This window comes from Mesocricetus auratus, unplaced genomic scaffold (genome assembly GCF_017639785.1).
Source record: "Mesocricetus auratus isolate SY011 unplaced genomic scaffold, BCM_Maur_2.0 Super-Scaffold_100010, whole genome shotgun sequence".
NCBI lineage: Eukaryota > Metazoa > Chordata > Mammalia > Rodentia > Cricetidae > Mesocricetus > Mesocricetus auratus.
In genome coordinates this window covers 81,415,789-81,437,748 of record NW_024429194.1, presented here as the reverse complement: position 1 = coordinate 81,437,748, position 21,960 = coordinate 81,415,789, and the positions used below count along the sequence as shown (strand labels likewise).

Genomic DNA, 21,960 nt, shown 5'->3' with positions numbered 1-21,960 from the left:
TGGAGGAATGCAAGACTATGGGCTGAATTGCATTCCCTCAAGTCCCATGCTGAAGACCTCTAACCACCTCTAAATGTGATCCTATTTGCAGCTAGGGAATTACATTTAAAACTGGAGCTGTTGGGGATGGGCTTTTCCCAATATGACAGATGTCCTTAATTTTTTAATTAATGAGTGCATGAGTGCGTGCGTGCGTGCGTGTGTGTGTGTGTGTGTGTGTGTGTGTGTGTGCATGTGTGTGTGTGTATGTGGGCATATGTGTCACAGCACATGTGTGGAGATCAGAGAACTTTCAGAAGCCAGTTCTCTCCTACCACATGAATCTTGAGGACTGAACTCCTGTTGTCAGGCTTGGTAGCAAGTGCCTTTATGCACAGTTGTGGTTATAATGAGAATGTCCCCCACAGGCTCATGTTGAACACTCGGTTCCCCACTTGGTGGCGCTGTTTGGGGGAAGGTTATGGGAGATGCAGCCTTGCTGCAGGCATTTGCCATTTGGGGCATACATGGAGAGTTTACAACTTCATCCCACTTTCCAGTTTGTTCTGTGTGCTTGATGCTTGCAGTTGAAGATGTGATCTCTCAGCTTCCTGCTCCTGTCTCCATGCTGCAATGCCTGCTGTTTGCTGCCATGCCTCCCCACTATGAAGCACTTTTATCCATCCGGAACCATAAGCCAAAACAAACTCTTCCATTAGTTGCCTTGGTCACGGTGTTTTATCACAGCAACAGAAAAGCACATAATATGCCCACTAAGCCACCTCACTGGTCCAGGTATCCTTAAAAGAGGAAGCAATTAGGGCCAGAGAGATACCACCAGACACATGCACACACACAGTGCATGTAGTGACATATACAAGACGGCAGCCACTTGTGCCTGAGCTTGGTCCTCCAGCCTCTAGAACAGTGAGGAAGAAACTTTCTGCCACTGAAGCCACATGGTGTCACAGAAACTTGACAAACAGCTACAAGGAGTCGGAGGAAAGTGTTTGTTTGCACAGCCCCCAACTCTGCATGCTAGAACGGAGACACAGGAAGGCTGTGATCAGAGGTAAGGCTCAGCCTCACCACTCACCCAGGCAGTTGTGTCCATCGTGAGCCAGCATGAAGCCATCAAAACAGGTGCACCTGTAGTTCCCAGGGATGTTAATGCAGTCATGGACGCAGCCCCCGTTGTAGTAGTCATTCTCACACTCGTCGATGTCTGCAAAGGCAGAGACATGAGGCGTATCAGACCAAGTGGCTTGGGTTCTGGCTTCCACCACTGCAAGCCACTATGATATGACTTTATTAGGGGATGTGGCAGCTTCAATTGTCAACTTAACACAACCTGGAATCGCCTGGAAGAGTTTCACTGAGGGACTGTCTGCGTTGGGCTCACTTGTGGGCATGTCTGTGGGGCAATGTCATAAGGAAGTTATGAGAAGACCCAGCCCACTGCAGGTGGCATCATTCCCTAGGCAGGTGCTTCTGAGCTGGACAAGGGTGGAGAAATCAAGCAGAGAGTGCAAGCAAGCCAGCCAGCTGGCCAGAATTGTGCACTCATTTCTCCCTGCTTTTGTCTGTGAGTGTGATATGGCCAGCAGCTTGAAGTTCCCGCTTTGACTTTCCTATGATGATGGACCACAGCCTGGACTTGTAGGCAGGAATAACACCCTTTCCCCCCCTCTAGTTCTGTCAGGGTATTATTATTTTTTTAAATCACAACACCAGAAATGAAATTAGAACAGAAGATAGATAATAACTCAGCAGATACTCAATAACATTTACTGCAAGGGGCTGAAGAGGCATTTGAAAAACTGGCTGACCACCAGTTTTCAGAAAAGAGTCATATTGTGGTGTGTGTGTGTGTGTGTGTGTGTGTGTGTTGTGGGGGCAGCTTCCAACTCCTGCCACAGTGAAGCAGGTAACCACCAAGCCTGGCTCTGGCTCTTTCTAAAGCCTGCTAACACTGCCAACAGATGGATGCTTCTACACCCATGAAAACCGGCTTCTTTGAAACGGGCAGACCCAGTAAAATAAATTGTGCACATCACCAAAAAGTATCATCTCTGGGATGAAAGAATGTCTACTGGCCCCCACCCCCACCCCAGTAGCTGCTCCAGCTTCCTTGTTATAACAAAGACTTCTGTCTCATAAACAATGGTCAATAGCTTTAGTAAAGGTCACTCTGCTGTTATAAGTCTTTTTTTCCCCAACATTTCCCAGCAGGGGTCAAAGGGCTATCAGTTCTGGGGTTCCAGAAAGAAGAATAAGAAACATGTCTAGCTAACATTCAATGAGCCGCTTCTACGCCCAAGGGGTTGGCCACACTGTATGCCATTATCTCTAAAGTCCTCACAGGGACTGTGGTAGTTTTATGTCAACTCAACAAAAGCTGAAGTCGACTGAGAGGAGGGGACCCCAATTAAGAAAATTCCTCCATAATATCTAGCTGTAGAGCATTTTCTTAATTAATGATTGGCCCAATCACTAATTCAGCCCATTGTGAGTGTGTCTTCCCTGGGCTGGTGGTCCTGGGCTCTACAGGGAAATGGGTTGGGCAACCCATAAGGAACAAGTCAGTGAGCAGGTCCTCTCCATGGCCTCTGCATCAGCTCCTGTCTCCAAGTCCCCACCCTGTTTGAGTTCCTGTCCTGACGTCCTTCAGTGATGGACTATGAATATGGAAGTGTTTTCTCCCCAATTTGCTTTAGTGATCACGTTTGTCACAGCACTGGTAACCCTAATGAAGATAGGGACCCAGGCCCAGTGGTCTGCTTGCACAGGGCACTGGAGGAACCTTGCATGGGGAGGCTAAAACCTTGCCAAAGGCCATGCACTTAGAAGGGATGCAAGTAGTGACACCTAACTCTGCCCAGCCTTGACCTCTCAAGGATGGCTTCCAGAATGACCCTACCAGCTGTGCTCTAGGGCCCTGGTGCTTCTGCTAGGTCTTGGACCACCTCATTTCCAAATATTCCCTGGGCTTAATGCCTCCCACTTACCCTGAGCCCAGCCTTCAGGTATTCTAGGATGGCCTTTGTAGAGTGGGAGAATGCCATAGCTGAGCTGAAAGCGATTCTCAGGACATAGAAGAAGCATGTCTGAGACAGAAGAAACATTTCCCTTATCTGTCAGGAGTGGGAGTTTGAGGTGAAGTTCTAGCAGGAGATGGGAAGAGCCTGACCCAAAGCCTGGAGTTGGCAGGGAAACCATGGAGACCCATGCTCTCACCAGCTGGGGTGCAGCAGAGCTATGGCATAGCCATTTGATGCTTAGTATTGGGATACTAGTCCGGAAGTCCAGGGGCTCACTCCTTCACTCCTGATTCTTCTAGGAAGTGATTAAGCATAGCAGAGACACCCCAAAGTGCAAAGGCAATAATAACCTGTGAAAAGAGCGTATTGCACAAACCTATCCTTGTACCCAGCCAGCCAGCTAGAAGAAGGGAAGGACAAAGTAGGGGTTCCCAAAGGTTTCAGAATCGAGGTGCCCTGCCTTAGTGTGTATAGCCACCACCTGTGCCAGCTGGGGAGCACAAATGAGTCTGCGGCACATCTGAATTATCTTTAAATATACCTAGTAGACTAAAGGATATTAAAGCAAGATGTAAGACTTTAGGTTTATGGAAAAGGAGTAGGGTGTTATAGCTACTGAGGGATACCCATTGCCTTCAGGTTCTTCTTGAAGCCCTGAACCCGCATACATCACTCCAAACATGTCTCCTAGGTCTTGAACCTACACTCCCAAGACAATGCATTCCAGCTTTAATTCACCAAGCTGCACAGCTCTGGAGTACCCCATCACAGGCCACATTGTTTCCCTTCCACGTCTCAGATACAAAGAATCTCTCTCTCTCTCTCTCTCTCTCTCTCTCTCTCTCTCTCTCTCTCTCTCTCTCTCTCTCTCTCTCTCTCTTTCTGTGTGTGTGTTGCATGTATGTATCTATGCAGGTGTGTGCATGTGTGTGAGTGAGCATATAGAGGACAAAGGTCAATGTCTGCTCTCTTCCTCCATTGTTCTTCATCTTATTTTTTAAGACAGGGTGTCTCAGTGAAGCCAGAGCTCACTGATTTGGGCAGTTAGGCTGGTTCCCCAATCAGCTCCAAGGATGCACTTGTCTCTATCCCCTCCCTGTTCCCCCACCATTACCCTTAAGTTTTTGAGACACAGGCACAGGTCCTCCTGGCTTTTTTTTTAGACCTAAGTGTTGTGGTATATTTAACTACATAAAGATGTGTTACATTTGTTTATGCTGTGGAATATTACTTTAACTGTGCAAAGGTATGTTACATTTGTTTATGCTGCCTTTGTTAAAAATGTAAAGATGTGTTACATTTACTCCTGCCGCCTTTGTTAACAATGTAAAGATGTTACATTTGTTTATGTTGCGTTTGTTTAATTATATAAAGATGTATTGCATTTGTTTCACCTCGCCTGCCTGAGGCACCTGATCAGCCTGATTAAGAGCTGAATAGTCAATAGCTAGGAGGAGAAAGCTAGGCTTGAAAAAGAATGAAAGAGGAGAGAACAAGGGGGAAAGAGAGGGGCACACCCGGGGCCAGCCAGGCAGCTGCCAGCCAGACGTGAGAAACAGCGAAAGTGAGAGGTAAGAAGGAAAGAGAAGGTAAGAAGCCCCCAGGTAAGAGGTAGATAAGGAGAAACAGGTTTATTTAACTTAAAGGAGCTAGTCAGAATTGAGCCTCAGCTAGGCAGAGCATTCAAAACTAATAAGATTCTGCGCCATGATTTGGGAGCTGTTTGGTGGCCCAAAAGAAAAAGCCTGTTCCACCTTTTCCCAGTCTCTAACTCAGTAGCAGCTTCCTTCCACCGCCTGCTAGCGTGAGAATCCCCTCTCACCAAACGACCCAGTGTCCCCCAAGCACTTCCTTCACTCTTTCTTCCCCTCTCAAGCTGGTGACTGGCCTGATCCCAGCAGCCTGTGTCACTCGCAATGGCTGTTGGTCCCATGGTGGGTAGGAGACTTAGAGTGGATTAGACATACTAAAAGACTTCTGTGTCATGTTTGTGTAAAATAATCTCTCTCATGATGCACCTCCTCCTGAAGCACGGGCCCTTCCAGTCCTTGCTGCAGTCCTTGGGGAAGCTGCTTTTTAATGCAGATCAAACTGAAGTTCAGAGAGGTTAGAGAACCGCTCAAAGTCACACAGCAGGTGACAGGACAAGGATCAGAACTCTCAGTCTACAAAGCTCACATCCCTTCCTTCCTTCCTTCCTTCCTTCCTTTCTTTCTTTCTTTTTTTGTTTGTGTTTTGAGACAGGGTTTCTCTGTGACTTTGGAGGCTGTCCTGGAACTCGCTCTTGTAGACCAGGCTGGCCTTGAACTCACAGAGATCCACCTGCCTCTGCCTCCCTGCTGGGATCAAAGGTGTGAGCCACCACCGCACGGTCGCTCACATCCTTTCTAAGCCACACTGTCTAGCACAGGCCAACCATGGGTAAAATACTCCAGACAAGCATTTGATTCCCAACTCATTTCTATTGTGCCCTGTGAAAGTGTTCCCTAGCCATCCAAGTGCTGTTCACTCCTCGCCCCCCCACCTGTTCCTCCTCCTCCTACACAAGTGTGCACGCCATTCCATCATGAGTCAGTCAGCCATACACCATTCAGCCAAAGCCACCTTCCTCCTGCTAACAATCTGTCCATACACTCTATGGCATAGCTACTCAAATTCCCATCCAGCCCTTCTCCCACTTAGCCATTTATGCTAATACATACTCACTGTAACATGCAACTTGGCTGACTGTCTATTCACCAGTCACCTATGTAGCTGTCCATTTATCCAGGCAAGCATTCTCCCATATTCAGATATTCATTCTTTCATCCATGTGTCCACATATTTGGCCATACACTGTCCTCCCACTAATTAAAAGACCATGCATCCACACATCTATTCACTCACATGTCCATCCATGGATTCATCGATGCAAACACTCACCCTCCAAATGCACATGCACACCCCACCTACCCATTCTTTATGTCCAATATATGAACATTCATCCATCTATCTATCCAAACTTCTCTTCACTCATTCACTCCTTTCCTTCAAGCAGCTTAAAAACAAATTGCAGTATGATTTTTCAGAAATAAAGGTTTAAGACAGAGAGAAACAAATGAGATTGACTGGTGATACTGTTTCCTGATATAGTTGGCAATCCCTGCATAATCACAAAAGGTGAGCCACAAACACAGTTGAGCTTCCTAGGTGCCAACAGAGAAAGAAACACTATTATAGGGCCACCATGCCCATGATGCACCATTAAACCAGCTGTTTAGTGGTGAAGAGATCTGAGCATCCAGAGGTCTCCAAGCAGGGGACACCCCTGCTCCTGACTGGGGATAATCACCTCAACGGGTCTGGCCTAATTTTAATCTACGCCTGTCGTCTGTGTCTAAAGATTAAGAGAAACATTTTTACTACCGAAATAATAAATAGCTTAAACACCACACTATAGTTGTAACAAAACGATTGATTTATTGAACAGTCATTGAAATGATTTCTTATAGCCTTCCTCTCATTGGCCCCCCATGGGGAACGCCATAACAGATGCCACTGGGCTGAAGAGTGAGGGAGCTTGGCTGCTGTTGTCCCCTGGGCCCCTCCCACTCTTGAGCATCTTTGTGAATGATCCCCTCCTCTCCTGGGCCTGACATGCTCAGGCAGGATCCTGCACTGGCCTGCATGACCTCCAGTACCCAGAACGAAGGACATTGGCTCAAGTGCAAACCAGTGACTTCTGTTTTGTTTTGCTTTGCTTTTTTGGTTTTTTAAAGACAGGGGTTCTCCGTGTAGCTTTGGAGGCTGTTCTGCAACTTGCTCTGTAGACCGGGCTGACCTGGAACTCACAGAGATCTGCCTGCCTCTGCCTCCCGAGTGCTGGGATTAAAGGTGTGAGCCCCCACCATCTGTAGAGGATGGTTTTTCTCAAAGGGCTGCTATGGGTTGAATATTTGTCTGTGTCCTAACCCCCAAAACCTAAGGCTGTGAGCTCATTTAAAATTAGTATTTTTTTTACATTTGTTATCCGGTTTAGAAGTGGTCACACTGGGTTTGGATGGGCCCTAATCCAATGGCTGGTGTCTTTCTAGTGCATGTATGTGTGTGTACCTGTAGGTACATGTAGATGGCACACATGTGCACGTATTATAGAGGTCAGATGTCTACACCGGTATCTTCCTCAGTCACCACCCTTCCATGTGTGTGATGTACGTATATGAGGGTGCTCACATACGGAGTCCAGAGGGTAACTCCCACCTTAATCACCACCCTTCCACGTGTGTGATATACATATGTGAGGGTGCTCACATACAGAGTCCAGAGGGTAACTCCCAGGAGCTGCCTCTTGCCTTGTACCTTGCTCTGAAGCAGAGTTTCTCTTACTTCTGCTGTTTTGCCAGGCACTCCAGGCTGGCTGCTCTGTGAGGTTCCAGGGGGTTCCCAGTCTCTGCTTCCCACTTCCTCAGGAATGTTTGGGGTTACAGAAGCTCACGACAGCAGCCGGCTTTCTATGCTGTGTCCAGAGATCTGAACTCAGTCACCAGGTGTGTGTGGCAAGAGATTTTATCTGTTGAACCGGCTACTGGTCCTCCATCTTATTCTTTGAAAGGGGGCCTCACCCTGAACCTGGAGCTTACTGATCCAGCTGAAATGCTGGCCACCCAATGGCAGCGGTCCTCCCAGCTCCATCTCCCTAGTGCTGGCCTTAAAGGTACACACCACTCCTACTGGCTCTTATGTGGGTACAGGGGATCAAACTCAGGTCCTCATGCTTGCCTCAGCTGAGCTGTTCCCTAGCCTCTGTCTAGGATTTTCAGTAGGACACAGACACCTAAGGAATACAGGTATGTAGAGGAAAGCCAGCCTGGGATGGCAGAGTTAGAAACTGAGTGACAAGACCACCTGGGAAGTGAGTGCTATTTCCAACTTAATTTTGAGAGGCTCCAGGCCCTCCTCTCCATACCCTCAGACAGGGGCTGCACCCAAGTCCACCCTGTCCTCTTTCAGTTACAGCCACAACTTCAGGGTGTGAGAAAAACAGGTCTCCTTGCTCCAAAAGTCATTAAGGAGAAAGGCCACTAAGGGAAAGACATCATGGGCATCGTATCTCAGGGTACCTTGACTTGAGTTTGAGGGGTGGTGACAGTAATGACAGGAGGGCAGGACAAAGGATCAGAGCTCCCACCGAAGGAGTAGGTTCATCAGCTCACTGTCTATCTCTGCTTTCTTTCAGCTTAGATTTTCCTTTTAATGGAAAAGTTTTAATGATTAAATTTTATTACATTTATCTCTTTATTTTTTGTGTATGATAATTTTAAGAATTACATTTGGGGTACGTGTGTGTGTGTGTGTGTGTGTGTGCGCGCGCTCATACATACATGCACCCATGGAAGTCAGAGGACAACTTGAAGGAGTCTGTGTTTTCCTTCTGCCATATGGGTCTCAGGAATCAAACTCAGGTCATCAGGCTTGACAGCAATCACCCTCACTCTGTGAGACATCTCACCCCTCTCTCCTTTAATGAAAACTCAATTCCTACTAGAGGACTGTTTTCAACACCCAACAGCAGAGCAAACAACACAGGAACTGTGCATTGTGGGTGAGTTCAAAGGCCGCATGGTCCTACTTTTCCTGTACTAGAATGTCAGTGCAAATGCCATCCCCAGCAATAGCCTTGTGCCAGCAGCATTGGGGAAGACCCCAAAGAGAATGGATTTCTTTTCTTCATTTAGTTCAAAATTGATTCTCACTGCCTTATAAAATATATTCTTATTCTGTGGCATCTAGGTTCTAGAAGATTCTTTCCAAATGAATCTGAGTGCCTTCTCATTTTAATACTGTTTCAGGATAATTTCTTTTTTCTTTTTAAATCAAGGCTGATAGAAAACCTCAAAAGGAGGGCTTTGAAAGCAATCACACTTTCACTCTCAGAGGCCAATAATGACAAGGTCTCATTTCCCTGATTGGCATTTTTCTAGACATTCCTCCCAGAAGGGAAGCCCCAATGCTCTAACAAAGACCCTGTCCCCGACTGGGCGCTAGCTTGTCCCTCCTTTGTCTGTGGCTTTAGGAAAACCATGCACTCTTTAGATAGACGTCCATTCTGGGAGAGATGTATGGCTTAGGAAGTTGAGTCCTTATTGATGAATAAATCTTAATCCAGTTTGTTGGCTAATTACACTCTCGGGAAGGTAGTTTCTGCCTGGCAGGAAGGATTAAGCCCCCTGTCTCCGGTGGTGCAGGGTTAAGCTCCAGGTCTGTAATGACTGAGTAATGAGACCAACTCTCTGAGGACCCCTGGCATCCATCGATCAGGTTTCCCTTCTGCAGAGACAATGCCAGAAGTGGGCCCAGCAGTTAATTACAGGAGAGGTCAAAGGTCACGCAAAACCAACACCAATCTATATACTTTCTCATTCCTAACTGCATCCACGGCTCAGTCAGAGGGAGTGAAGGTCTCCCTACCCCACTCTGAGATCTGAGATAATTGTGGGGTTACAGCTACTTTGTGATCTCTTCCGGTGCCCCCTGTGGCTTCTGACCATCAGCAAGTATTCTTCTGGAGCTCTCTGTGCCTGGAGCACCTTCAGCAGCCCGCGGCCCTAATCACCCTGGCTTGGGATTCGGTGTCTTGCCCCCTCTGAAGCTTGCCCCTCTTTCCCAGCCAGCGGAATGCATGCAATGAGCATTGGCTGAATGCTGAGAGAGTGACAAGCAGCCTGGCTGTCGCTTCCACTGACTGGCCCTTGCAACGTGTGGGACAGCACCGGGCAGTTCATGGGCCCTGCACACAGGACAGCTCTAAGAGATGGGTGCCCACATCTTAACTTTAAGCTAAGGGAAATGAAGATTACCAAGGCAAGCAAAGTCAGCAACTGAGCCAGGCTGCCTGACTTCAAATAAACACTGTTCAGTCACAAAAGGCCACATACTATGTGATCCTATCCACCAAATGTCCCCTGAACAGGCCATCCCAGAGACAGAATGTATACTAGTGGTATCCAGTGGTTACAGGAGCTGCAAGTCTGGGGGTGGGGCTGGTGGCTAAGAAACATGGAGTTTCTAAACAGATTGTGGTGATGAGCAACTGTGGATTCACTAAAAGACATTGGCTTGGAGACTTCACATGGGTCAACTATGCGGTATGCAGGCTGTATCTCAACAAAGCGGTTTTGAAAACAAAGAGAAAGAGGGCTGGTGAGGCAGACAGCTCATGATTTCCCGGAACCCATACAAAACTGAAAGGAGAGAGAGCAAACTCCATTGTGTCTCAATCCTCCCCAGCACACTGTGGCATGAGCCCCCCACACACCATACAATCATGTGATGATGATAATTTTTTAATGGAAGAAAAGCCAGTGTTATGGTTACACTTATCACTGAGTGAGCTGGCCTTTTGGCCTCTGCCTGGATGCAGGAGGACCATGAGGATGGCCGATTTGTGTGTGCTGTGTTTTTTATTTTGTTTTCAACAAGTATTTTTAGATAGGTTCCTACTATGTAGCCCAGGCTGGCCTCCACCTCCCAGGTACTGGCATTTCAGGTGTGCAACACTACATTTGACTCAAGGGGGGCTTACTTTGAACCAGCCTCCATGCCGTCAGCCTGGGTTTACGGAGGGGTGTATTATCCCAAGAATGGAGGGGTGTGCCTACCAAGCCACCAGAAAAAGGATGGGCAAATCATAGCAATTCTCGATCAGTAATACCCTAAACCCTTACTTGGAGGCTCTTCTCCATGTTCTGGCCTCAAGTCCTCACGAAACATTAGTTGTGGGAAACTGAGCCCTAGAAGTGTCTGGGGTGGCAGTGACAGGGGCCTGGGGCTCTGCCAGCCCTGTGCTCTCTCCTGCCTTTTATGAGCAGGATCCCAGCAGTTATCAGCCATTCTCTCCTTTCTTTGGCAAGACAGGGGTGGGGGAGGGCGCAGGGCTGCAGGCCTTGAAACTTAAGAGTCTTGGGGGGGGGGCTCCAAACCCAGTCCACAGATCATCAGAAGGTGCTAGCAATGAAGTCCCACCTCAGGGTCAGAGAGCTGGTCTACGTTCTGTGGTTTGCATGGAGGTGTAACTAGGGGTCCACACAGGGAGTCTTGGACACCCAGCTCATCAGCAAGCCTGGGCCGATGGCAGCTTAGACCCAGGACCGCCAGCTCAGCTTTCTGTCTGTCTGCAGCCACTGCAGACAGACAGCCAATTGTGGCTGAGTTGAGCAGACCTGTGGGTGCGCTTCCTGTCTTTCTCCCCAGATCCCTGGAGGATATTACCATCCCTCCCCCAATAGTAGAAGTAGCAGAGGAGACCCCTCGTGGCAACTGGCTAAACCTTCACTGTGGCCAAGGTAGGGAAGACCATTTCCACTTCCCTACTCACAGGGCACATTTGCTGCAAAGCCGAAACCCCAACACAAGCAGGCTAGTGTTGGAGGTGTCCTTAATCTGGGTGAAGCCATCCAAGGGCAGCCCCATGTCTCAGTGGACCAGAACTTTATGGCCATGGTGTCCACTGGGGGATTAGGACTGCTTTCCTTCTGTGCCCTATGCTAGCCCCAGACCCTGGGCACAGGGAGCAGCAGTCTGGCTTCATTGAGAAACTAACAGGACCCCATTGAGGTCCAGGTCTGCCAGTAGGACTAGCCGTGGTGGGAAGAGACAGGTGGATGAACTCTGCTAATGATCCAACAGCATTTGTTACCTCCAGGATGGGAAGCATCCTAAACGAGGAGTTTCTCACAGTGGGGAACCAAGGGGCCGGGGACCCTCTGGCTCTCTCTGAACTTGGTAGTCAGTGTGCTAAGACCTGAGAGACCCACAAGGCTGGAAGCCTGGTCTCCATGGGTCCATTCTCAGCTCTATACCCCTTCCCAAGGAAGGCAGGTCTGCCTGGGCAGAAGGCCTGGGTCCTCTGAGAGAAGGGTGTATCTTGGGGACACTGGAAGGAACGGGAAAAGAACAACCCTGACAGCTGTTAGGATCCCAGGACTGAAGCCTCAGGCAACCATTGCTGCTACAGCCCTGTTCCTCCCAGGGCTGCAGCCTGGTCCATCTGGAAGACCCAGTCAGGACAACCTCTCAGACCCCCTGACCTTGCCCGTATACACAAGCCCCCGGCACTCTTTGTCTCAAGGCCTTTGGGGAGGGCCTATATTCATTTCAGTAGTACTCAAAGGCCAACAAGCCCACAGTTTATTTTCTTAGAAATAATGGTTTTTTTCTGGTTAGCATTCCTCTGATGGAAACACAAATACAGCCACTGTAATAAGAAGCAGCACAGGGGAGGGGAGGCGAGAGGGCCTGGAGGCAGAGCTGACAAGGGCTGCAGGGGGGGGCAGGAGACCCAGGGGGTAGGAAGCCAGGTGCAAAGAGTTTTAAAGGGAAGAGTTGGACACAAAGCCCCCGAGGCTGCCTTCGACACACCCTAGAGTAGTGGTTCTAATTTCCTAATTCAGGGACCTTTACTACTACAGTTCCTCCTGTTGTGGTGACCCCCAGCCATAAAATTATTTCACCGCACAACTGTAGTAACTTTATGAATAGTAATGAAAGTATCTGATATGTGGCCTATCTGACGCGACCCCCAAGGGGTTGAGACCCACAGGCTGAGATCTGCTGCCCTAGACTGAGGCAGGCTCCCTCTCACAACTTCCACTCAAGGGCACACTCCCAGGCAGGGGCTGCTGCTCCCACCGTCCAGGGAGGCGGACCGAGGAAGCCAGCGCTCGCAGAATTTCAGGTATCAGTGAACCCCTCTGAGCTTTCTTCCAGCCACTGGCCCCAGAGGTGGAGGCAATGTCAGAGCACTATCTACCATGGCTTGGATGAAACCTCCTCAAGGAACACTATCCACGCCCCCACCTTTCACCCCCATTTTCTTCCTTACCACAGGCAGGGGTAGACAGCCACTTTCCTGCCTCCAGCCCTCTGAGTTCTGTCTCCATCGATTGCTTCCTAACTCATTTTGCCTTTTCCAGCTTCCTGCTAATCAGTGAGGTCATGACCAGGAAACACAGATGGGCCTAGCACAAAGCCTGACAGCCAGAAGACCCTCAGCTAAAACTCTGGACACCCCCAGGCCATAGCCTATGGTTTACATGAACTTGTCTCCAATATAAAACCAAGTGCACAAGGTTTTCATTGGTCCTGCTCAGATGGTCACGAGCCCCAATAACTCTCCAAGTGACTGGAACTGCTATTGACTGGGACCAGTCGCAAGCAACTCTGCCTGTGCTGGTTAAGTTGTTTTGTTTTGCTTTTTGCTTTTTAAGATTTATTCTACGTGCTTGAGTGTTTTGCTTGCACGTATGTATGTGCACCACATGTGTGATTGTTGCCTACAGAGGTCAGAAGAGGGCATTGGATCCCCTGGAACTGGAGTTACAGAAGATTGTGGGCTACCATGTGGGTGCTGGGAATTGAACCTGGGTCCTCTACAAGAGCAGCCAGTGCTTTTAGTGGATCTCTCTCCCACCCCTGCCCTACTCCTGCTGGTTAGTTTTAACTGTTGTCTTGCCACAACTTAGAATCACTTGGAAGAGAGTCTCAGTGAGGGATTGTCCGGATCAAGGTGGCCTGTGCACCATGTCTGTTGGAGACTTGTTCCAAATGTTAACTGATGTGGGATTGCCCAGTGCCTTGTGGGTAGCACCATTCCCTGGCTTGGGGCCCTGAACTGTGTAAGAGTAGAGGGTTGGCTCATCACCAAGCAAGCAGGCTTGAGTGTGGATGTGACACGACCAGCTGAGTTTCTGCCTTGACTTCCCCCGCTATGATGGACTGTACTCTGCAACTGTAAGCTAAAATACGCCCTTTCTTCCCTAGGTTGCTTTTCATTGGAGTATTTTGTCACAGAAACAGAATCGAAATGAGAGTACCACTTAATTGTTACCTGGGAATAAGTAAGTGGGAGTTTGAGGTCTCATCCAGAATCCTCCTGCCCGGCTGTCCTGCAGGATCCCTCCACTTTCATCTTGGGCAGTACACACATTAGCATGCATAATTGCATGTTTTTCAGACTTAGCAGGAGGAGAATTCTCCCTTGCTTGACATCCTTCCCCCTTCCCCAAGCCCTTCCTGGCCTCCCCTGCCTCAAGCAAAAATAAATAAATAAATAAATAAATAAATAAATAAATAAATAAAATCTATCTAGAGTTTCAATAAAGTGTGCTATAATCACAATGGAAATGACTTAATAAGACCTTGGCCATTATTCTCTACGAAGGCCAATTGGTTTTAGATTTTTTTCCCTTAATGATAAACTAAATGAATCACTGGGTGTGTTATTAAGAGTTTGGTTAAAACCCTTTAATGACATGCTCTGTAATCTACCTAACTTTAGTGATTGACAAGTACACCCCAGGGATATAAAATCCAGGAAGTGATTATTTACATTCATTACATACATGCTAATTTTGCGATCTCTGATGCTTGTCATTTTTTTTTCTTTTCACACACACCAAAAGGAAAATAGCAATATATTTAATATACTGTGGCCAAAACAAAATCTCATTTCCCCCAAGAGCTTTAATTACAGAATTTGAAAAGGGCCTGAGTTGAAACATGTGAGAGGAATAAACCACTTGAATGAATGGTCTAAAAATTAAGCACACATAGAAGGGGGATGTGCGCCTTGGGTTCAGACTAAACAGCCATTAGCAGGGGTGGGGGGGCTCTCAGTTATTTAAACAAGCCATTTGAGGGTGGTTTGCTCCTCGTTTGAGGCCTGGTCCTGATTATAAAGGAGAGCTTTTAATTAAGATTAGTAAGACCCAATTCAAGCTATAATTTGGTCCTTTTCCTTTGCAAATGTCTATGAAAACAAGGCAGTTAAGGTTAAATGAGTTGAAGCATTTAAAGGGGATGAGTTGCCCCCTCCTGGCCCCAGTCTGCCCCTCTGGCAGAACGAGCTCACACAGGCATGGTTAATTCAGAACAGGGGCTTGATGGTGCAGGGCTGGCCCCCATGGCCTCCAAAAGGCCTGTGTCCAGCCAAAGGGTCCCATGAGATGCGGATGCACTAGCTCAGATGAGGGAGGAGGGCTGGGAGACAGAATGTGCAAAGGTCCCAGGGTGCAAAGGAGCTGGAGTCTGAAGAAGCAAAAAAAAAAAAAAAAAAAGCAGTTGGGATGAGATAAGGAGGGAAGGATTAAAAAAAAAGCAGTAACTCAAAGTGTTTGGGCAGAGGCCTGGGTGAGCCCAAGCAAGGAGGGTCTCCTATCTATCCCATGGATGATGTGATTCTAGTGGGTCACAGTCATAGACCTGTCTCCAGGGAACAGCTGTGGAGGAAAGGGTCCCTATGGCCTCCTCCATCAATGCACAGCTAAGGAACCCTCTCCCCACATCTTCAGACAAACTGTTGAGACCCCAGTACAGCTAGAGAACCCTCTCCCCCACAGTCTTCAGACAAACTGTTGAGACCAGTGGCTGATGGCTGGACCCAGCTGCTGCTGCCTCTCAGCTGATCAACCTGTCTGAAGACTGACCTCTCTGGACCCAGTTTCCCCAGATGAACCAGTCAGAGGCCTCAGTTTCCTCATCTGCAAGTCTTCAGAGTGTGTGAGGCTCAGGGAGGCCTTCTCTGACATTCTCTGGGCTGCTAACTGCCATTCGACAGCAGCTTTGAGTCAGTCTCAGAGGACGGGCGTGGGATGTCACATCCTAGGGAGACAGGCTCTGAGGAAAGATGACAACAGGCCAGAACTACCCGTTTGGGAACCAGGGAAAGCTTCTGGAAGGACAGGACACCCCTCCCTCCACAGCTAGGTTCCCAAGATGGGAGTCTAACAGGTGACAGTCACAACCCTTTAGTCAGGTCCAGGAGGAGCCAGGGACATACAATGCGGTGTGGCAGAGCTTAAAATGGAGGCATGAATGCGTCTGAAAAGGGCCACCAAGAGAAGTCACCTGTCAAGCTCAAGGGACATCATAATGTGTTTTCCAAATTTCTACACCCACACGTTGACTTCGAAGAGGACACCACTCTCAGAGAAAACTCCTCTGCCTCATCAGAACCTTATCAGTGGCCCAAGGCAATCCCATTTGTCCCCAGCAAGCCCCCTACCTCAGAGTCACCCTGTCAGCCCACAACAAGCCCTCTGTCAGCATTAATACATCAGCAGGATGAGATAATAGTTAAGCAAAAATGAACACTGCCTCAATGTCACCTTCATCCCATCACCATCATCAGCATCACAATCATTAATTACTGTCAATATCATCATCACCCCATTCCATCACCACATCATCACCATCACGAACATCAACATCACCTTCACCCTCACCAATGTCATCTCCATTACTATCACCATAATCTTCCTCTAAACCAATATCCCCATATCCATCATTATCATTATCACTATCATCAATGTTACTCGGAGCAACAGTGTCATGATGGGGGAAGTTTTCTGTACATATGTTTCTCCTAATGGTTCATGAATAAAACACTGTTGGCCAATTGGGAAGCAAGACTGGCGGGACTAAGAGACAAGGAGGATTCTGGGAGGAGTAACATGTCTCCGAACATTTCTCCGGTAAGAAAAGACCACATGGAAATACTTAGATTGATAGGAATGGGTTAGAAATTAAGTCAGAGTTAGCCAATAAGAAGCCCTAGATAGTGGCTTATGAAACCAACAGTTTCATAATTAATATAGTGTCTCATGTGTTATTTGGGGGCTCTGAGGTGGCTGCGGAACCGGGCAGGAATTCCTTCACAGTGTCACCCTTGGCAGAGGGTGTGGCTCAGTATTACAGCATTTGCCATGTGACTTGCACAAGACCCTGGGTTTGGTTCTCAGCATTGCAAGAGAAAAGAACAAAAATGAAAAAGACCACCTCATCAACACCTGCCAGCCCTGACACCATTACCACAGCAGCAGCAGTTAATGCTTGTGTATTCCACTCTGCATGCCAAGCTACGCGTTCATGCTGTAAATACATTAACACACTTAGCCCTTGCCTTCTACAAAGTAGCTGCTAGAATGATGCTTGCTGCCCACACAGAGGTTGGGTGGCTTTCCCAGATACATAGGCAGTGAAGCCCAGCAATCTGGCTCCACATCTATTCTTTAATGACTCTGCTCAGCTGAATTAGGACCATTCAGAACATAATAGACAGCACTGACCACAGCAGACACACAGCAATGAGCTCACCACACGTGGGCTCTCATCCCAACTCTGGCAAGGTCCGTCTCTCTCAGATGGCCTCTGGACCATTTAGACCAGGAAATAAACATCTGGGTGGTCTCTGAGCTCCCTCAGGCTACCCTGAATGTGGCCTGTCAGTCCCTCCAGATGTGCGTGCAGTCTTCTGGGGGTAGCCATCTTAGGATATCTGATGGCCCCTGTGTTAATATTCCAGCAGGATGGGCTGATGCCAACCAATGCCTGTGTGTGAGTCTCCAGGAATAAGATACCTAGGGCAAGCAGGATGGGTCCACCCAGGTTCTCAGAACCTGGGCCAAGCAGCTCACAGTGTGATTTAAGATTGTCACTGATAAACAACTTCAACCTGTGGGGCACCGCCGACTGAAGGGCAGGGATGCGTGTTTCCACGAGCATCACCTCCGAGGTATGTGGCATTGAGGGGGACTCTGAAAGCTCTTTACCATTCACAGCCCCCTGGAGCTTGCAGCTACTCTGAAAACACATGGTACCAGTTAACACACTCATCTGCATGTGGGCTGCTGGGAGCTATGGACCAAGGGAGGAAGGCTTCACACACTGCACTGTGTCCAGCCTAGTCTCCAGGGTGAGTGTGGGGGACAGTCTGGGTCTAAAAAGAGACACCGATGCTTGTTGAGGGCAAACCATCGCCCTGTATGAGATGAGCTGATATGCAGCCTTTTGCAGAGGCCAGGCTATTCCCTGCTTTCTTCTCAGATGACACAGGGTCAAAATGACACCACCACAGAAAGGCTCCTCCTAGCAACCCCCATGCTCCCCACTGCCCACTCATCGGGGTTTCTCAAACTGCTCATTTGAACTCCAGTCTTGGTTGGGGAGTAGACTCAAACTGAGCATACCTCACAGGCCTGGACTAGCGTCAGGCTCTGCCCCAGGAGTTGGGAGCAGAATGGCAGACTTCGTCAGTGAGGTGCTCCTGAGTTCCTGGAGGCACAACCGGAGACATACGACTTGAGGAGCGTGGCCCTCAGCACCCAGCCCACGTTAAACAAGGTTGGGGAACAAGACATGAAATTAGAACCCAGAGTCAGAAAAGCAATGATGGAAGGCAGCCCAGGGGCTTCTGGGATCATACTGAGTGCTTAATGCAGATGGGTAGCATGTGTATTCCTGAAGGGCACTCGAACTTCCTTCTGGGGCAGACGTGGACAAAAGGTCCACAGAGCCAGGTGGCCAAGCTGGCTGGGAACATGAGTCTGGCTCTCGGGCAGGGACATAGCTCAGTTGTGGAGTGATTACCTAGCTACAGGGAGCCCTGGGTTTAATCCCCAACACTCTATCAACCAGCTGTGACAATACACACGTATAGTCATCTGTCATCATGGAGGTAGAGGCAGGGGGATCAGGAGGAGTTCCAGGTCTCAGCCTGGGACTCCATCAGTATGGGGGAACCCGAGCTCTAACGGGCTTCAGAGGGAACAGAAGATGAAGAGAGTCTGGGAGTGGAGGACAGCAGGAGCTGGGCTTCCAGGACAGGTCAGCTCGGTGTCTTCAGCTAGGTTGTGACAATCATGCCCTCTCTTGCTAGAAACATTGGGTCTCAAGGTCAAGGAGAAGGTCAGAAATTATACACTCACTGTGGCACCTGGACCACTGAGTTACACTAGCTTCCCTCCCTCTGCAGCTCCTAGGAACCCTAGCAAACCAACAAGGTGCTGACACTAAGCAGGGACCATGGAGATGCCATCTGTTCAGTTCTCAGACTGTAGAGACTGAGTAAAAGCATTCCTGGGGGTGCTGGGCAGCTGTAAGGCCCCAACTCTGGGGAGCCTGGCCACAAAGGGCAGAAACTCATCCTATTGTCATGCAATGTTTCCCCAATGCAACCCCACACTGAAAACTGAGCTGCTGTTAGGGCCTAGACAAAGGACCAGAACTCTGGGTTTTAATCCTGTCTGCATTTCTGTAAAACTTCGGAAACTTAACTATCTGTCCCTGCCTCGGTCAATCTTCCTCTGTACACTGAGGGTAGATGGGAAGGTCTAGGTCAGGGGTACAAGGATCAGGGAGAACAGCTTTTATGCCCTAATAGCCAAGCTCTGCTCAACTCGAATGGGGTCAAAATGTCCATGAGATCTTTATGGGCCGATATCTCACCAGGCTCAGACTCCGGGCTCCCTGTAACACAGAAGCTTCACTTTTCTCTCTGGGGGAGGCAGTTTCTTTTCTTTCATTTTTTGAGATCTAATGATCTAGTCCATGTTAGTCGCAAATCCACTGTGTAGCCCAAGATGACCTCAGCCTATAGATCCACTGCCTTGAACTGTTTCTAGTCTATTTTCTTCCTTCCTTCCTTCCTTCCTTCCTTCCTTCCTTCCTTCCTTCCTTCCTTCCTTTCTTTCTTTCTTTCTTTCTTTCTTTCTTTCTTTCTTTCTTTCTTTCTTTCTTTCTTTCTTTCGAGACAGTGTTTCTCTGTATAGCCCTGGCTGTCCTGGAACTTGATTTTGTAGATCTGTCTCTGCCTGCCAGAGTGCTGGGATTAAAGGTGTGTGCCACCACACCTGGCTTGCCTTGGACACTTGAGTGCTGGGATTTCAGGCATGCACCACATGTCTGCCCTGGGGAGTGGGTTTCTACTCCTGAACCATCAACCCAGAACTGCAGGTGAAGTGAGGAGAGGCTGGACAGATGGATGAATGCCTTGAACCACAGACTCTGTCTATGATCTGGGGCTAGAAAGAGGAGAGCCAGTTGAGCCAGTCTCACAGCCCAGTCCACCCATGGGACAGGTCCCTCTGCAGAGGCTACACAGCGTGGCCTGGAGTCTGAAATTAGGGATTCAAGAGAGGAGTCATCCTGGGATTTTACTGCTCCCATGTGTATTCAGGACCAGACACACAAATAGTCATTTGGTTTCAAGAAACGAAAGGGCTAACACTTAGGTGAAAGCCAGGCACTTCTTTTTCCATCTTTAACCCTCCAGGCGAGCAGCTATGTCTCCTGGAAGCCTGCAGGCCTCTGAAGAACACAGGATTGACAGAGCCCAAGTTGTCTGTGTCCACAGTGCTGGGATGTAGGGATAGCATGCTAGCATACCACAGGCAGGCTTCAACCACCTCCCTGTGGGGCCAGCTTGGTGGGGAGGGCTGAGGGAACTCACCTTCACACTGCCTCCCTTCCCCCTTGTAGCCTGGCTTGCAGAGACATTTGTAAGACTTGGGTGTGTTCTGGCAGATGGCATCTATGTGACAGTCATCTGTGCCCTCCGAGCACTCATCCACGTCCACGGCTCCTGTGGGGGAGGGGAAACTGCAGGTGAAGCATGCTAGGAAAGACATCTGAGACCATGCTGGAAGTTCATGCCCTCATCCTACCCTTGACCACTGGGCTAACTGACATTAAGTGTCACATAGCAAATTTGTGTGACGAGGGGCAGTTTCTCTGTGCCAGGCACATGTCACAACACATCTGGTCTTCATTTTCTTAACAGTTCCATTAGGTATGGCCGTTATCCTCACTAAGGTGTGGAGAAGCTGAAGGCTAGAGACACCAGAGAGAAAAACCTCTCTGTGGAACTTGGTTTCCTTAAAGGCATCATTCCAGTCCTCCATATTCCTCATTCCAAACAGGCCTCAGAAGAACTTAAATCGAGTCCCTCTGGGTTGCAGATGAGGAAACTAAGGCAGAAGGGTGTGCAAATATTGAGCAGAGCCTGGATGTGGGATCCCATTGAGCCCCAAGGCAGTAAACTGTGGGGAGAGTCATCTCCTGGGAGCCAAACCAGAGCAGAGTTCTTTTGCCCAGCCAACCCAGGCTCCTGCCTCAGAAAGCCAACTCTCATAGCCTAGCTTCTAGACCACAGCACCATCCAGGCTCAAAGGGCTTGGTATACCCCAACTATGTCCCTAGCACATAAGTACAGAAAGCTATAGTCATGGTTATATAATGAAAAAGGCTTCTGTACACACATACACACCTGATCTCTCTCTCTCTCTCTCTCTCTCTCTCTCTCTCTCTCTCTCTCTCTCTCTCTCTCTCTCCCCCCCCCCCCGTCTCATCACTTGGTTGCTCGCTCTGAGTTTACTCAGGGAACAGTGGGAACTTTAGGTTTAGACCGGGGATCTGAGGCAGTGGTACCTGCTACTGGACTAGACCCCATCACAGAACAAGCTTGTGTGGGCGTCACTCTCCTTCCAGCTGGCTATGACCACCACACAGATGGACAGGCAGAAGGACTCAGGTGAGCAGACAAGGGACTTGCAGCAGCTGCCCTGAGGACAGCCCCCTGGGAGGCTCCAAATGTCCCCATCTCTTCATCCATCTGGCCTCACCCTAGACTTCATGGTGCCCAAGAATGCTCACTTTGAATTCACCCTGGCTGGACACTGGCCTCCAGCTCTGTGCCCCACCCTCACCCAGACCCCTCTTCCTCACCCCAGACTCCAAGGTTCCAGCTCACCAGAGGGAAGACAGACACTAAAAAGAAACACAGCAGACTCCTCCCTGAACACATTTACACATGCAAACACACAGGCACGAACATGTACACGTATGTAGCAACCCCTTCCAAGGCCAGCCACCTGTGGCTCAAGTGTGTGGTCTAGCTCTACAGATACCTAAAGGCAGTCGGCAAGAGCCCAGAGGCAGGCAGCTTAGTAAACCAGAGAATGCTTGCCAGGGTCAGTGGAGAGTTGTGGGGGAGGGGTTTTCTGGAGAGCTGACCACTGAGGGACCACCGCTTCAAGGGCAGGACACCAGAGAGGACCAGACCACATGGTCACCTCTAAGAGACATCTTCTACTTTCCATGGGTCAGGGCATGAAAGTGAGGTACAGGA

At 48.9% G+C, this 21,960-nt stretch overlaps 1 protein-coding gene across 2 annotated transcripts in view; it reads right to left on the bottom strand.

Annotated features, from left to right (window-relative positions):
• Scube1 (signal peptide, CUB domain and EGF like domain containing 1) overlaps positions 1 to 21,960 on the bottom strand; it is a 122,911-nt gene that overhangs the window by 99,296 nt on the left and 1,655 nt on the right. For both annotated transcript variants that reach the window (XM_040754072.1, XM_040754073.1), the window contains exons 2-3: positions 20,284 to 20,415; positions 1,076 to 1,204 (exon numbers count right to left, since the gene is read on the bottom strand). In XM_040754072.1, the coding sequence (XP_040610006.1) occupies positions 1,076 to 1,204; positions 20,284 to 20,415 (261 nt within the window). The remainder of the gene's footprint in view (positions 1 to 1,075; positions 1,205 to 20,283; positions 20,416 to 21,960) is intronic.